The sequence below is a fragment of the Orcinus orca genome, chromosome 2, assembly GCF_937001465.1.
Source record: "Orcinus orca chromosome 2, mOrcOrc1.1, whole genome shotgun sequence".
Taxonomy (NCBI): domain Eukaryota; kingdom Metazoa; phylum Chordata; class Mammalia; order Artiodactyla; family Delphinidae; genus Orcinus; species Orcinus orca.
The window spans coordinates 95,106,230-95,122,400 of record NC_064560.1 but is presented as its reverse complement, the minus strand read 5'-3'; the positions used below and the strand labels follow the sequence as shown (position 1 = coordinate 95,122,400).

General features: G+C 38.2%; 1 protein-coding gene across 5 annotated transcripts in view; it reads right to left on the bottom strand.

Annotated features, from left to right (window-relative positions):
• The window catches only part of HERC1 (HECT and RLD domain containing E3 ubiquitin protein ligase family member 1), a 215,833-nt gene that overhangs the window by 36,721 nt on the left and 162,941 nt on the right, over positions 1-16,171 (bottom strand). For 3 of the 5 annotated variants that reach the window (XM_049706188.1, XM_033437086.2, XM_004274727.3), the window contains exons 49-58: positions 15,072-15,342; positions 14,719-14,932; positions 13,339-13,544; positions 12,437-12,564; positions 11,377-11,504; positions 10,343-10,543; positions 8,262-8,392; positions 7,230-7,429; positions 6,720-6,825; positions 4,993-5,139 (exon numbers count right to left, since the gene is read on the bottom strand). In XM_049706188.1, the coding sequence (XP_049562145.1) occupies positions 4,993-5,139; positions 6,720-6,825; positions 7,230-7,429; positions 8,262-8,392; positions 10,343-10,543; positions 11,377-11,504; positions 12,437-12,564; positions 13,339-13,544; positions 14,719-14,932; positions 15,072-15,342 (1,732 nt within the window). Of the gene's footprint in view, positions 1-4,992; positions 5,140-6,719; positions 6,826-7,229; positions 7,430-8,261; positions 8,393-10,342; positions 10,544-11,376; positions 11,505-12,436; positions 12,565-13,338; positions 13,599-14,718; positions 14,933-15,071; positions 15,343-16,171 lie in introns of all 5 variants that reach the window. The other 2 variants (XM_049706186.1, XM_049706187.1) reach the window with 1 other exon arrangement.

The window sequence follows — 16,171 nt, the reverse complement described above, 5'->3', positions numbered from 1 at the left end:
ACCAACAAATATTAAATTCAAAGAAAAAATATTAAAAGCAGCAAGGGAAAAGGAACAACAAACATACAAGGGAATCCCCATAAGGTTAACAGCTGATCTTTCAGCAGAAACTCTGCAAGCCAGAAGGGAGTGGCAGGACAAATTTAAAGTGAGGAAAGGGAAACACCTACAGCCAAGATTACCCTACCCAGCAAGGATCTCATTCAGATTTGACGGAGAAATCAAAAACTTTACAGACAACAAAAGTTAAGAGAATTCAGCACCACCAAACCAGCTCTACAACAAATGCTAAAGGAACTTCTCTAGGCAGGAAACACAAGAGAAGGAAAACACCTACAATAACAAACCCAAAACAATTAAGAAAATGGTAATAGGAACGTACATATCAATAATGACCTTAAATGTAAATGGATTAAATGCTCCAACCAAAAGACATAGACTGGCTGAATGGACACAAAAACAAGACCGTATATATGCTGTCTACAAGAGACCCACTTCAGACCTAGGGACACATACAGACTGAAAGGGAGGGGATGGAAAAAGATATTCCATGCAAATGGAAATCAAATGAAAGCTGGAGTAGCAATTCTCATATCAGACAAAATAGACTTCATAAGACTATTACAAGAGACAAAGAAGAGACGAGAGACAAGAGACAAGAGACTATATAATGATCAAGGGATCAATCCAAGAGACAAGAGACTACATAATGATCAAGGGATCAATCCAAGAAGAAGATATAACAATTGTAAATATTTATGCATCCAACATAGGAGCACCTCAATACATAAGGCAAATGCTAACAGCCATAAAAGGGAAAATCGACAGTAACACAATAATAGTAGGGGACTTTAATACCCCACTTTCACCAATGGACAGATCAACCAAAATGAAAATAAATAAGGAAACACAAGCTTTAAATGATACGTTAAACAAGAAGGACTTAATTGATATTTATAGGACATTCCATCCAAAAACAGCAGTTTACACTTTCTTCTCAATTGCTCGTGGAACACTCTCCAGGAGAGATCATATCGTGGGTCACAAATCAAGCCTTGGTAAATTTAAGAAAATTGAAACCATATCAAGTATCGTTTCCAACCACAATGCTATGAGACTAGATATCAATCACAGGAAAAAATCTGTAAAAAATACAAACACATGGAGGATAAACAATACACTACTAAATAACCAAAAGATCACTCAAGAAATCAAAGAGGAAATCAAAAAATACCTAGAAACAAATGACAATGGAAACATGATGACCCAAAACCTATGGGATGCAGCAAAAGCAGTTCTAAGAGGGAAGTTTATAGCAATACAATTCTACCTCATGAAACAAGAAAAATCTCAAATAAACAACCTAACCTTACACCTAAAGGAATTAGAGATAGAAGAACAAAAATACCCCGTAGTTAGTAGAAGGAAAGAAATCATAAAGATCAGATCAGAAACAAGTGAAAAAGGGCTTCCCTGGTGGCGCAGTGGTTGAGAGTCCGCCTGCCGATGCAGGGGACACGGGTTCGTGCCCCGGTCCGGGAAGATCCCACATGCCGCAGAGCAGCTGGGCCCGTGAGCCATGGCCACTGAGCCTGCGCATCCGGAGCCTGCGCTCCGCAACGGGAGGGGCCACAACAGTGAGAGGCCCGCGTACCGCAAAAAAAAAAAAAAAAAAAGAAAAAAGAAATAAGTGAAAAAGAAATGAAGGAAATGATAGCAAAGATCAATAAAACTAAAAGCTGGTTCTTTGAGAAGATAAACAAAATTGACAAAACATTAGCCAGACTCATCAAGAAAAAAAGGGAGAAGACTCAAATCAATAGAATTAGAAATGAAAAAGGAGAAGTAACAACTTCTGCAAAACTACAAAGGACCATGAGAGATTATTACAAGCAACTACATGCCAATAAAATGGGCAATCTGGAAGAAATGGACAAATTCTTGGAAAAGCACAACCTTCCAAGACTGAACCAGCAACAGAAAATATAAACAGACCAATCACAAGCACTGAAATTGAAACTGATTAAAAATCTTCCAACAAACAAAAGCCCAGGACCAGATGGCTTCACAGGCGAATTCTACCCAACACTTAGAGAAGAGCTAACATCTATCCTTCTCAAACTCTTCCAAAATACAGCAGAGGGAGGAACACTCCCAAACTCATTCTACAAGGCCACCATCACCCTGATACCAAAAAAAGACAAAAGATACCACAAAAAAAGCAAACTACAGGCCAATATCACTGATGAACAAACATGCAAAAATCCTCAACAAACTACTAGCAAACAGAATCCAACAGCACATTAAAAGGATCATACACCATGATCAAGTAGGGTTCATCCCAGGAATGCAAGGATTCTTCAATATACACAAATCAATCAATGTGATAAACCATACTAACAAACTGAAGGATGTAAACCATATGATCATCTCAATAGATGCAGAAAAAGCTTTTGACAAAATTTAACACCCATTTATGATAAAAGCTCTCCAGAAAGTAGGCACAGAGGAAACTTACCTCAACATAATAAAGGCTATATGTGACAAACGCACAGCCAACATCATTCTCAATGGTGAAAACTGAAACTATTTCCACTAAGATCAGAACACGAAAAGTTGCCCACCCTCACCACTACTATTCAACGTAGTTTTGGAATTTTTAGCCACAGCAATTGGAGAAGAAAAAGAAATAAAAGGAATGCAAATCAAAAAAGAAGAAGTAAAATTGTCACTGTTTGAAGATGACATGATACTATACATAGAGAATCCTAAAGATGCTACCAGAAAACTACTAAAACTAATCAGTGAATTTGGTAAAGTAGCAGGATACAAAAGTAATGCACAGAAATCTCTTGCATTCCTATAGACTGATGATGAAAAATCTGAAAGAGAAATTAAGGAAACACTCCCATTTTACCACTGCAACAAAAAGAATAAAATACCTAGGAATAAACCTACCTAAGGAGAAAAAAGACCTGTATGCAGAAAACTATAAGACACTGATGAAAGAAATTAAAGATGATACAAACAGATGGAGAGATATACCATGTTCTTGGATTGGAAGACTCAACATTGTGAAAATGACTCTACTACCCAAAGCAATCTACAGATTCACTGCAATCCCTATCAAACCATCAATGGCATTTCTCACAGAACTAAAACAAAAAATTTCACAATTTGTATGGAAACACAAAAGACCCCAAATAGCCATAGCAATCTTGAGAAAGAAAAACAGAGCTGGAGGAATTAGGCTCCCTGACTTCAGACTATACTACAAAGCTACAGTAATCAAGACAGTATGGTACTGGCACAAAAACATAAATATAGATCAATGGAACAGGATAGAAAGCCCAGAGATAAACCCAGGCACATATGGTCACCTTATTTTTCATAAAGGAGGCAAGAATATACAACAGAGAAAAGACAGCCTCTTCAATAAGTGGTGCTGGGAAAACTGGACAGCTACATGTAAAAGAATGAAATTAGAACACTCCCTAACACCATACACAAAAATAAACCCAAAATGGATTAAAGACCTAAATGTAGGACTGGACATGATAAAACTCTTAAGAGGAAAACACAGGCAGAACACTCCATGACATAAATCACAGCAAGATCCTTTTTGACCCACCTCCTAGAGAAATGGAAATAAAAACAAAAACAAACAAATGGGACCTAATGAAACCTAAAAGCTTTTGCACACCCAAGGAAACCATAAACAAGACCAAAAGACAACCTCAGAATGGGAGAAAATATTTGCAAATGAAGCAACTACAAAGGATTCATCTCCAAAATATACAAGCAGCTCATGCAGCTCAATATCAAAAAAATCAATCAACCCAATCCAAAAATGGGCAGAAGATCTAAATAGACATTTCTCCAAAGAAGATATACAGATTGCCAACAAACACATGAAAGGATGCTCAACATCACTAATCATTAGAGAAATGCAAATCAAAACTACAGCTAGGTACCACCTCACACCAGTCAGAATGATCATCATCAAAAAATCTAGAAACAATAAATGCTGGAGAGAGTGTGGAGAAAAGGGAACACTCTTGCACTGTTGGTGGGAATGTAAATTGATAGAGCCACTACGGAGAACAGTATGGAGGTTCCTTAAAAAACTAAAAATAGAACTACCATCCGACCCAGCAATCTCACTACTGGCATATACCCTGAGAAAACCATAATGCAAAAAGAGTCATGTACCACTATGCTCATTGCAGCACTATTTACAATAGGCAGGATGTGGAAGCAACCTAAGTGTCCATCAACAGATGAATGGATAAAGAAGATGTGGCATATATATACAATGGAATATTACTCATTATTAAAAAGAAATGAAATTGAGTTATTTGTAGTGAGTTGGATGGGCCTAGAGACTGTCATAGAGAATGAAGTAAGTCAGAAAGAGAAAAACAAATACCATATGCTAACATATATATATGGAACCAAAAAAAAAAAAAAGGTCATGAAGAACCTAGGGGCAAGATGGGAATAAAGACGCAGACCTACTAGAGAATGGACTTCAGGATACGGGGTGGGGGAAGGGTAAGCTGGGACAAAGTGAGAGAGTGGTAGTGTATATATGGGCATATATACACCACCAAATGTAAGACAGCTAGCTAGTGGGAATCAGTCGCATAGCACAGGGAGCTCAGCTCGGTGCTTTGTGACCAGCTAGAAGGGTGGGATAGGGAGGGTGGGAGGGAGATGCAAGAGGGAGGAGATACGGGGATACATTTATATGTATAGCTGATTCACTTTGTTATACAGCAGAAACTAACACACCATTGTAAAGCAATTATACTCCAATAAAGATATTAAAAAAAGAAAAAAATTAAAGGGCAGAGAACTCTGAAAGGGGTTTCTTCAATATTCAAGATATTATTACACAAAATATTCCTAGGATTGGTTGGGTTAACTTTTATCACATATAAGTTAATATAAAAACATTTCTTAAGATAAAAATAACATCTATACTCTTACCCTTAAAGACCAAATGTTCATGAGGCCACCTAAACCACCAGACACCAGGGCCAACCCATCAGAACTAAAGGCAACGGTCCGGACAGGGGTGATGTGTCCTCGCAATTGATAAACACACTTGGCTCCGACTGATTTCCTATATCCATCCTGCAATTCATTTTTATTTTTAACAAATATTGAAAAATAAAACAATTTATAGATTCAAGATTTACAATTCATTCTTGGAAATTTTATATTTCAGTATAAAATTGGGGAGGAGGGAAGGACAACTCTCTCATAAGGACTAGCCTGACGGAGAAAATAATAAGATATCAATCTGGTTCTCCTTTGCTGATGCTGTTTCATCTTTTTTGATACACTTCTAAGCTAGTTCTCTACTCTTCAAACTGGAAGAAATGACTACATTTAAGTTCCAATTATCCCTCAGAGATAGGAAAATTCTAACTTCTACCTTTTAACGAGTGTTTTAATTTTTAAATTTCACTTCATGTAATTTTCACTTTTACCCTCTAACATTTGTGAATTGCACGTGCTGGTGCTATACAAACAAGTTCCTCTTTCTGTTGGCTTATGGGTCTGTCTGTCCCATGGTATCTAATCTCATGTTTGCTCTGCAGGTTTTAGGAATGAAATAGGTAGGCCTGTCTAAAGGGCTACTCTTTAGCACAGAGAGCAAATCAGATTTCTCTAGTGCTCCTACCTCTGCTTCTGTGATATTTTCCTCCCATTAGTGAGCTACCTACTCCTCCCTCCTCACCCCTTTCTCCCTGCCTTTAAGCTCCCTCTTCCTTTTAGTTATGAGATAGCATAATACCAGATATACTCATTTACCCAAAAATGACATAATGTATTTGTATAATGAACAAAAGAGAAAGCAACAGAGGTTGCAAACCGGCAACTCAGGGATACAATTCAACCGGCCAACCAGGGTTTTAAAGAATTTCAAGTCAGATGCCAATGTTTAATATTGGGAGATTTTACTTAAAACACTGAATTTTTGGTTTCCAACAACAAAAAATTTGACAATCTGGTAGCAATAGGCTCTCATTTCTGGAGGGTGGCAATCTCCTCTGTGGCAACTATGCCCTTTATATGAAGCATGTGCACTCCTGTGTGTGTGTGTTTGTGTTTGTGTGTTTTACCTTCTCCACAGCTTTGTGAATGAATTTATGTTCCTTACCAAATGGCTCTGTGAGCATCTACCATAATTTTTTTTTTGGCCATGCCACGCGTCTTGTGGGATCTTAGTTCCTCGACCAGGGATTGAAGCCAGGGCCACAGCAGTGAAAGCACTGAGTCCTAACCACTGGACTGCCAGGGAATTCCCTGTCTACTGTAAATTTTTAACCTCTGTTTAAGGTAAAGGAATGGTTCTTCATAGGTGGAATTCTGGTATCAGTAGGAGATACTTTGAATAGGAGCGCTCCCGTGGTGTTCCTGCTTCACTGTACCGAAAACTTTAGCTTAGGACTCACCTATTGGTAGTGTTGATTATATACCATAAACGATCACCGCTCCATATTTATTGAACATCTCACCTTAACAAGCAATTATGGTATCTCTGACTTATAAAAAATTAGGCTAATTCAGAGAGCACACAAAGTATGACAATTATTCACATTTCCCTAATGGCTCTTGACATTTGAGATACCGAGTAGGAGTATTACTTGATAACATATACTATCTGTGGTTTCAAATAAAGTCTTGAAAAACACCAGAATATTTACCTGGCAATTTGATTCCTGGTCCCACCATCCTTCTGAACTAGTCACACTGGTCTGTGTGGTATCTTGTGGAATACGCCAAACACATACTAAGCCACTCTGACAGCCACTTAAAAAATTTGATCACATAAAACCAAAACGTGTCAATATGCAGAAGTAAAAATATTCTCAAAGAGCAATCAATTAAGACATGATAGAACTACTACAGTATATTTTAAAAATTTATTTGTAGTAGTTATGCTATAATCTTTCACAAGAAATACAAGTAGGATCTATATTCTAACAATATCACACACGGTTAAGGAGATGGCATATCTTTGGATTACATATCCCAAGCTTCACATTGGAAAACTTCTTTATTTCCCTAAGGTGATCTTATGGTATTACACATTATAAGAACAGTAACTGGCAGTAAACTGTTTAAGTTTATTGAGAAGCCACACTTAATGCAAGTAACAGTCTATACTAATATAAAAATTAAGACACACACAGACACACAAATTTACAACATACCTGGCCATTAGTAAATGCAACTTGGATCCTTTCCCTGGAAGGCTGCACCAAGCAATGCCATTTACAATAGATGGATGGCAGAGTGAATGTAGACAGCGCCAGCATCCTGCAACAGGCCCCCAGAGTTTCACATTTTCTTCTTTGGCACATGTCATAAGAATATGACCTGTTGGGTCCCACTTCATACTAATAAGAGTATCCTTAAAATGGTAGAGGTAGAAAAAAAATCATAGTAATGCTTCCTTCACAAATACTTTAAACTTAATAATTTATGACCTATACTTCTATCACTCAATTATTTTGAAATCAACATTTTATGCAAATTAGATACTGGCATATTATTTCCAATCACTAGACCAACTCACCCTTTAGTATAGTCTGCACTATATATATTTGCTGCAGTCAAAGCTCAATAAACGTTAGCTGGATGAATGAATTATGAAATTCTGATTCAGAAGGGATATGTGATCTTTCATCACCATTTTTAAAGTTATTTTTATGGACTACTGATCATTAAAATATGAAAAACAAGAGACTTTTAAAAAAAAGCATCTCTTACACCAAAAACAGCTAATACTATGAGAATCTGGGACATGTCTTGTGTTTATATGGTTGTCATCATTGGGTTCTTCTGACTTCGTTTTTTTTGCCCTCCTTCACACCTTCCAGCTCCTGGCTTCATGCATTTATGTTACTTGCCTAGATGGCCCCATAAGCATCTGAACTGACAACCTCTGTTTAAGGCAAAGGAATCATTCTTCATAGATGGAATTTCTAGCATTAGTGGGAGGTACTCTGACAGGGGGTGTTCCAAGGGTAATCCTATTTCACTGTTTTGGTTTTACCCCTTTCTTAGTTCAATGGCTTTCTTACACAGACTTTTCCATTTACATACATGGTCCAAAGACTTTGTATAACAATAGAATATTAAATCATAAGTGACTGATATAAAAAAGTTCTTTGAGAAACTAGTATCAAGCAATACTACAGTATAAAACAAGAAAAAGCAACCATCAGGTAAACATGCTTTACCTTATGTGCATCAATTAGAACAATGCCTCCTTTCTCAAGCGGTTCCTTTGTTCCCAATAACAATTTTCCATCAAAATATCCCACTGCAAATGGTCTGTCTTCACTGAACCAAGCAATGCAAGTTACAGACACTAACATGATAGAACAAAATAAAAATTTTAAAAAGAAAATAAGAGAGACTTATTTGTCATTGTCTCCCTTAAAAGACAGAGACTTTGCAACAAATATATACCTCTACAACCACTGCAAGTAAGTTTACAAACATCTCTTTAACACATTTAGACAAAATGTAAGCTTACAGCTGGGATTCCATGTAACCCACTTTAAAAGTGTTATTTGTAAATGACGAGGAGTACCTCATTTTTTAATCTTTCATTCTTTTGAAGTGGTTACTGAAAAACAGAGACAGGGCTTCCCTGGTGGCGCAGTGGTTGAGAGTCCGCCTGCCGATGCAGGGGACACGGGTTCGTGCCCCAGTCCAGGAAGATCCCACATGCCACGGAGCGGCTGGGCCTGTGAGCCATGGCCACTGAGCCTGCACGTCCGGAGCCTGTGCTCCGCAACGGGAGAGGCCACAACAGTGAGAGGCCCGCGTACAAAAAAAAAAAAGAAAAACAGAGACAAAAACTGAATTCCCTTGCTGATTTTAAGTCACTGTATAAGGTTCTTTCCTTTTGGACCAGAATCTACCATGAAACTGAGAAGTGAAATAATCCAACTCTTAGAAAAAAAAATTTCCTGTCCCTTCTTTTGCTTAATATTGCCTATTCAGTGTGTTTCAATATTCTAACAAACATGTTATATTCTAACAAGCTATATTCATACTTGTTTCTTTAAGTATATGTAACACTGGAAGGCTACAAAAGAAGTAAAAAACAGTATCTGTGGGAGTAGAATGGGGACATGGGAGCTGAGCAGATGTGAGAAAGACTTTTTACTGTATGCCTTTTTATTTATTTATTTTTTTGCTGCACCATGCAGCGTGTGGGATCTTAATTCCCTGACCAGGGATCAAACCCGTGCCCCCTGCAGTGGAAGCGTGGAGTCCTACCCACTGAACCGCCAGGGAATTCCCTACTGTATACCTTTTTAAACTTAAAATTTTTTGAACCCTATGATGGTATTATCTATTTAAAAAAGAACTGGGTAAGAAAATGGCAGCCACCAGGAGGGCTCAGGTCAGTGTGTACTCCCCAGAACTGCTGCTGCCCGTGTCTTTGTCCCCACAATGAGCCACAGCCACCCCCCGCCTCTGCAGGAGACCCTACAATACTATCAGACCAGGGCTATGGACCTTGAAGAAAGCAAATGAATATTGACTTGTAGTGATGGAGATGACATGTTTCTGGAGGATCCCCAGTATTCGCAGAAGACAGAAACTGAGAGTAATGACATTAGCATTACTCTGTGAATAAAAAGGAGCCGCGGGCTATCAGGGGAGCAAAGGGATTGCTAACTGGGCAGTGCACCCTTCATGCTGAGAGAGAAGAGAAGAGAGGGCGAGCTTTCCTCTCAGACATCTGAGAAGCAAGCGTGCTGTCCTCCAGGCCTCGAAACTGCATGGCTGTGGCTGGGATCTTCGAGATATCCTACTCCCCGAAAACATATAGTAAAAACTATCTAGTAAGATGACTAGCCATCCAAAAGGAAGATAGTGAGAAAATAAGTAAAAGTAGGCTTCCTGCTATGACTTCTTAAATCAGGAACTTCCCTCCCCTTCTCCTCTTCCCCCCATTTCCTTAATTTTACCCATTTGTTAACAATTTCATCTCCATCAATGATTATTATCTTTTTTCCTCTTGGACATTCTTAACTTTCTAGAGAGACCTAGAGCCCACTAGAAGTGTTGAGACACTTGCACAAAGGATAAATGACTAATTTAGATCTTATTTTGGCAGTGATGTGTGGTAGGGGGTGACAAAGAAATATCTTTCAACTTAGTAACTAACTAAAATGAAATACCAACTGAACGATTTAGAAAACAAAACCAAAAGTAATATTTACTCAGCATATGCCAAAAAAGTAAATCTATTTGACTGGGGGGAACACTTTCTCAACCAGACACAATTCCAGTCACTTACCATCCTTTCGATAGCAATGCTCCAATTCTCGACGGTGCATGGTGGATACATCAACAACTTCAATCAGTCCTAGAGATCCATCCATCCGTCCCACCAACAATAATTCTGGAGATTCTCCTGACCAGGCTAAGGATGGACCCTCTTCTGGCCAAGCCAGGGCAGATACCCAGTGAGGCTGAATATCTACTAACCCTTTTCCTCCTAAAGAGGGAGAAAATGTTAACTAGTTGTCACTTAATTCTTAAAAACAATAACAAGAACAAAAATATGTACTATTTAATTTAATACACTCAAAGCAGTCCCCAATTTCATAATAGCCTACTAATGAATAAGACTGCAAGGCAAGATCCTTCATTTATATACTACATATGATTATCAAATTCATAGCTTTTCTGTAACTATTAATATGACAAAAATGATCGCTTTATAGGAGAAAGAATAAAGGAAAATAATCAACATACAAATGTCAAACACTTAAGTCCTTTCCTAATAATTACTGAAAACCAAATTAATATACAAAATTTACCTATAGTTAAGGCTAGCTGTTCCTTCAAATGTACGAAATAGAACAGCTATTACCCAAACATGCAAAAGCAAACAAAAGTGCTGGTAAGCCCAAGATTACAATAATAATTTTTACTTTCCAGAGAGGTTATTAAAAATTAACAAGAGTTTGTCCCTGTGAAACAGATAAAATTAATAGAAATATTTCAGGTGATTCAAAAGAATACATAGCTAAAAATGCAGTGATTGCTACTTCTCCTCAAATCCTACCCTGAATGCTGAGTGGTACATAGAAAGAATTTTTAGTTTACAACTACCAGGTTAATTGGAACTCCTAGAAGGAAAAGTCAGGAAATGAACACTTTCTCTTTAATTTAAACCATACTATGCATAGATTTTCACAGTTGATGAACAGATTGTGAGATTCAAGGTGAAGGGAAGCCAATATTTGGACTTAGAAGGCTAAGAGAAAGGCTTTTTTTAAAAAAAAAGTAGCTTCAGTAGTTTACTAGTATTTATGTGACTCTTACCATTAACTTGCCAGATATTCACCATCTTTTCCAAAGCCCCAGCTAGATATTTGCCACTGATACTCCAGGAAACAGGTGAGAAACTTGGATCACTAGGTGATCCCAGGCTTTCCTCAGCATCACCTTCCCTAGAATATAACAGATATGTATGGAATTCTAATCCCCATCATCACAAAGTAAACTAAATCCTAAACCTTAAAATAAGTGTTTTATATAGAGTATAGTACATAAAGGCAGATCAAAAGCTTTTACATTTCAAAAGCCTGGCTAGCAGTATTTGACAATCACATAATTGCTAGTGTTTGTCATAATGTGAAAAATGTAGAATTACAAAAGAGTAATACTTAGACAACTGATCATTTAATGTAGTACATAATTTGTCAACAAAAGTATTCTGATTCCATATGGGTTATACATATGGTTATTACTCAGAGCACACTGACTCTTGTTTGCCTAATAGCTAGGGAAGTTTTATAGCTAGCTATAAAAATATAAAAGATGCTACACAAAAAATATCATTACCCTAATTCCTAAATAATCCTTGAAGAATGATGGAAAATTAGCCTACTGTTTTATATAATTGAACATTTATAATGCTGGCATAGTAGACCTTGATTTAATTTTGAGTAAGCTGACAGATATTGACAGTTAGTATTTTTATTTTCTAAATTACTATCTTGCAAATTTAAAAAAAAAAAACACCAGAGACTGTTCTAAGAGAAAAAGTTGTAAAAAATTTTAGTGACAATTTGAGTACACTAACACAACCAAGATGAAGCATGTTTAGGATTGTCTTTTTTTTTTTTTTTTTTTTTTGCGGTACGCGGGGCTCTCACTGCTGTGGCCTCTCCCGTTGCGGAGCACAGGCTCCGGACGCGCAGGCTCAGCGGCCATGGCTCACGGGCCCAGCCGCTCCGCGGCATGTGGGATCTTCCCGGACCGAGGCATGAACCCGTGTACCCTGCATCGGCAGGCGGACTCTCAACCACTGCACCACCAGGGAAGCCCAGGATTGTCTTATTTTTAAATGTTACCCAAGAGAGCTAATGTCAGTACTCACAATCTGTTGAACACACAGGTCTGTTGCAGTGAATACTGCTTCTTGGTGACATTCCACACCCGGATGGTGCCATCATTGCCACTTGTAGCCAAGAGTCCTTTTTTATTACACCAAACACAAGTCATTACCTAGAAAAGATTAAAAGTCCAGCAATATTTGAGCAAGTTTTAATTCAAATGATTCTATAATTTGAAAGAGTTCTATCAAATTAAAAAAAAATCTACCATGAAATTGTAAAAGAAAAGTATCCATGTTATAAAACAACATGCATAGTCTTCATTCTTTTCTAACCGGCTTGTAAATATACACCTATTTGAAGTATAGCTTTGAAGTACTATGCCCAAACTCATCTGAGTTATCTTAGACCTGTTCACAATCTTTACTAGACATGCTTATTTAATTAAAAAACATTTATTTAATTCAATAAAATGGAAATATTCAGCATGTTCTATAAAACTAATTACACAGACTAAGAAATGATTAAATTGGTAAAATAGGGGTCAGTCTTCATTTCCTAAACTGCCCTTGTCACTGCTCAGGAGCCCAGTGGGCTCCTAAAAACTAAACTAAAACAGGGAGACCAATTGCTTCTTTTCCTGCATGTATAAACCCTCATCTTTTGTGAGGCTATACCTTTGGTTTTCTTCTCATCTCCCATCTGATTTTCCCATTTGTATAATATTATATCATATAGTATACAACACACACATGTAGAGAAAGGGGAGTTGGTAACTACCAGACAAATAACTGATAATTTAGCTTGTGTGTGTGTGAGTATGTAAGAGAGAGACAGAAAGAGAGAGACACACACCCATGATCTGAACTTTAAGCTCTTGGAGAAGAGGAGAAACTATTTTATCTTACATAAAGTGATCGACACACTTGGGGGTCAAAATACATACTCTGTTTTGATGAGCCTCCAACTTGATAAAGGAGCATTTTCTGAGATCTCCTCCCATATCAGCGAGTGTCTGTGGAGTAGTTTGGTTGTCGCGGTCATGTGCAGCAAGAGTGCGCACAAGCTGTTGAGCAGCCCATTGCCTATGCTGTGAGGATAGCCTGGAGGAGAGGCAGCAGGCTGCCAAGGCGTTAGCCAGCTCCAGAGGGCCTACAGCAGAAGGATCATAGGAAGGATGGGCATACAATTGGGCAGTTAAACCTGCTTAAACAAAACAATGAAATGATGCCCAGGTGAGAGCTGGTGGTGGTGAACAAACAAAAATGGGTTAAACTATCTTTTAAGAATTAGCACTTTTTCAAGCAATCATTTCACTAAGATATGCATACAAGGTATAAAGCATTTATCTCACATCAAATTCTATATTAAATCTGATACACTGCAAATGTACATTTATATACACTAATCAATAGTCTTTGCTCTAAGGATACACCGACTGAGAATGCAGCAGAAATCGTTTTAAAGCCAGGGCAGAGGAAGCATGCCCTGAAGAATAAGAGTTTGGCTTTTGCTTTTCAAAAGTGATCTTAGGGACTTCCCTGGTGGCGCAGTGGTTAAGAATCTGCCTGCCAATGCAGGGGATATGGGTTCGAGCCCTGGTCCGGGAAGATCCCCCATGCCATGGAGCAACTAAGTCCATGCGCCACAACTACCGAGCTTGCGCTCTAGAGCCCGTGAGCCACAACTACTGAGCCCGCGAGCCACAACTACTGAAGGCCGTGCACCTAGAGCCCGTGCTCTGCAACAAGAGAAGCCACCACAATGAGAAGCCCCTGCACCGCAACGAAGAGTAGCCCCCGCGTGCAGCAACTAGAGAAAGTCTGCACAGCAACGAAGACCCGGTCCAGCCAAAAATAAATAAATGAAAAATAAATAATTTTTTAAAAAAGTGATCTTAATAGCCAGTCAAGGGAATGCACTGATAGATCCAAAAGCCCATCTCTCTTGGCCAAATGGTCCTGATGAAGAGAAGGGTAAGTACTGTGTTTAAGTAGTCCCTTCAAATTGTATCATCTTAAGACAAAGAAAAAAATAGCACTACTTTATATAAATTATATTCAGGAAGCCTACCAGGATTATTATCTATGGTGACCCAAACCATAATCTAATAAAATAATCTAATCAAACCAAGACTTATTTGGTACATTTTCTAATATTTGTTTCCAGGCACAATGAAAAAGTATCCATGCACTTTTCTTATGATCTAACTTAATAAGTATACATGATGTTATGTAATTCATCACATACAACAATGCAAAAACATATTTTTAAAAACATATCAAATTGATTAAAAGACTGTATATTTAAATCGTATGAAACTTACCTTTCTTTTCAACTTCTGATTTATCATAATTAGGTCTCAGTTTGGCCCCTTTGTCTGCTAGTAATGCCACAAGGGCCTGAGTTACAACAAAATTTGGGGAGGTTACAAGCTTATTCTCTTCAGCAATTCCTCGGAGAAAGCTAGGTAGAAACTTTCGCTGAATTGGATCATCGACCGTGGTAAGATTTACCCCTGTTGCAGCAGAAATCAAGTTCTGAAGAGGCAATCAGAACAAACAGGTTTAATCTTTACATATAATTTTGGAACAAAAAGAAGATTTTATCTCAAAAGGTTCTTTAAGAATTGGCTGGAAATAAGCAATGCAATAAGTAAAGCACTGAAAACTATCCTACCTGTGTACACAACTGCACCAGGAGTTTTGCAGCACTAGGAGTGTTTGATGCTAGACATCCCACTGCTGTGCTCAGATAGGCCAGGCAAGAAATGGGCTTGTTGGCCTTGCTGTGCCCACCTCGTGAGCGTTCTGAAGTGCTTGCCATGGCGGAAGGGCTGGTGGAGAGGCCAGCTCTCCCTGCTGCAGCCAAGCACATTAATCGAACCAACGTTCGGATATCTGTAAGTCCCAGAGATTCAAGACCAGCAGCCAGGCTACAACTGGAACCACTGCCAGGAAAGGAAAACACTTTAGATGCATAAAGAAAATAAATTTAAGGGACCATCTGGAGCCCCACATATCATCCACAGCACCAACAACCAAAATAAAAGGCAAGCTGCACTATCACTAGTCATACAAGTCCTTAGACATGTCCAAAAATATTATGTAAGCTGGAAACTGCTCTGAAACTTTTTTATTTTAATAAATACTGACATACTTAAGTATACCTGAATTACCAAAGTATAACTTACAGAAATGTTTACAAATCATGAATTTTCACAAACTGAACAAACCCATGTAACCACCTTCCAGATCAAGAAACAGAACATTACCAATACCCCAGAAGACTGCTTGGGCCCTTCTCAGTCTCTAGGCCTTCAAAAGTAACCACTATTCCAACTTTTTAAGGCCATAAACCAGTTTTGCCTGTTTCTGAACTTCATATAAATAGAATGATAAAGTATGTATTCTCTTCTGTCTGGCTGCTTTTACTCAGCATTATGCTTGTAAGATTCATCCACGTTGTTGCATTACAGCAGCAGTTATTCCTTTTCATTGACACAGAGGCATACTGTGGAGATGTTCGGGTTCAGTTCCAGACCATCACAATAAAATGAATATTGCAATAAAGAAAGTCACACAAGTATTTTTGGTTTCCCAGTGCATATAAAAGTCATGTTTACACTACACTGTAGTCTGTTAAGTGTGCAACAGCATTAAGCCTAAAAGAACAATGTACAGGGACTTCCCTGGTGGTGCAGTGGTTAAGAATCCACCTGCCAATGCAGGGGACACGGATTTGAGCCCTGGTCCGGGAAGATCCCACAAGCCGTGGAG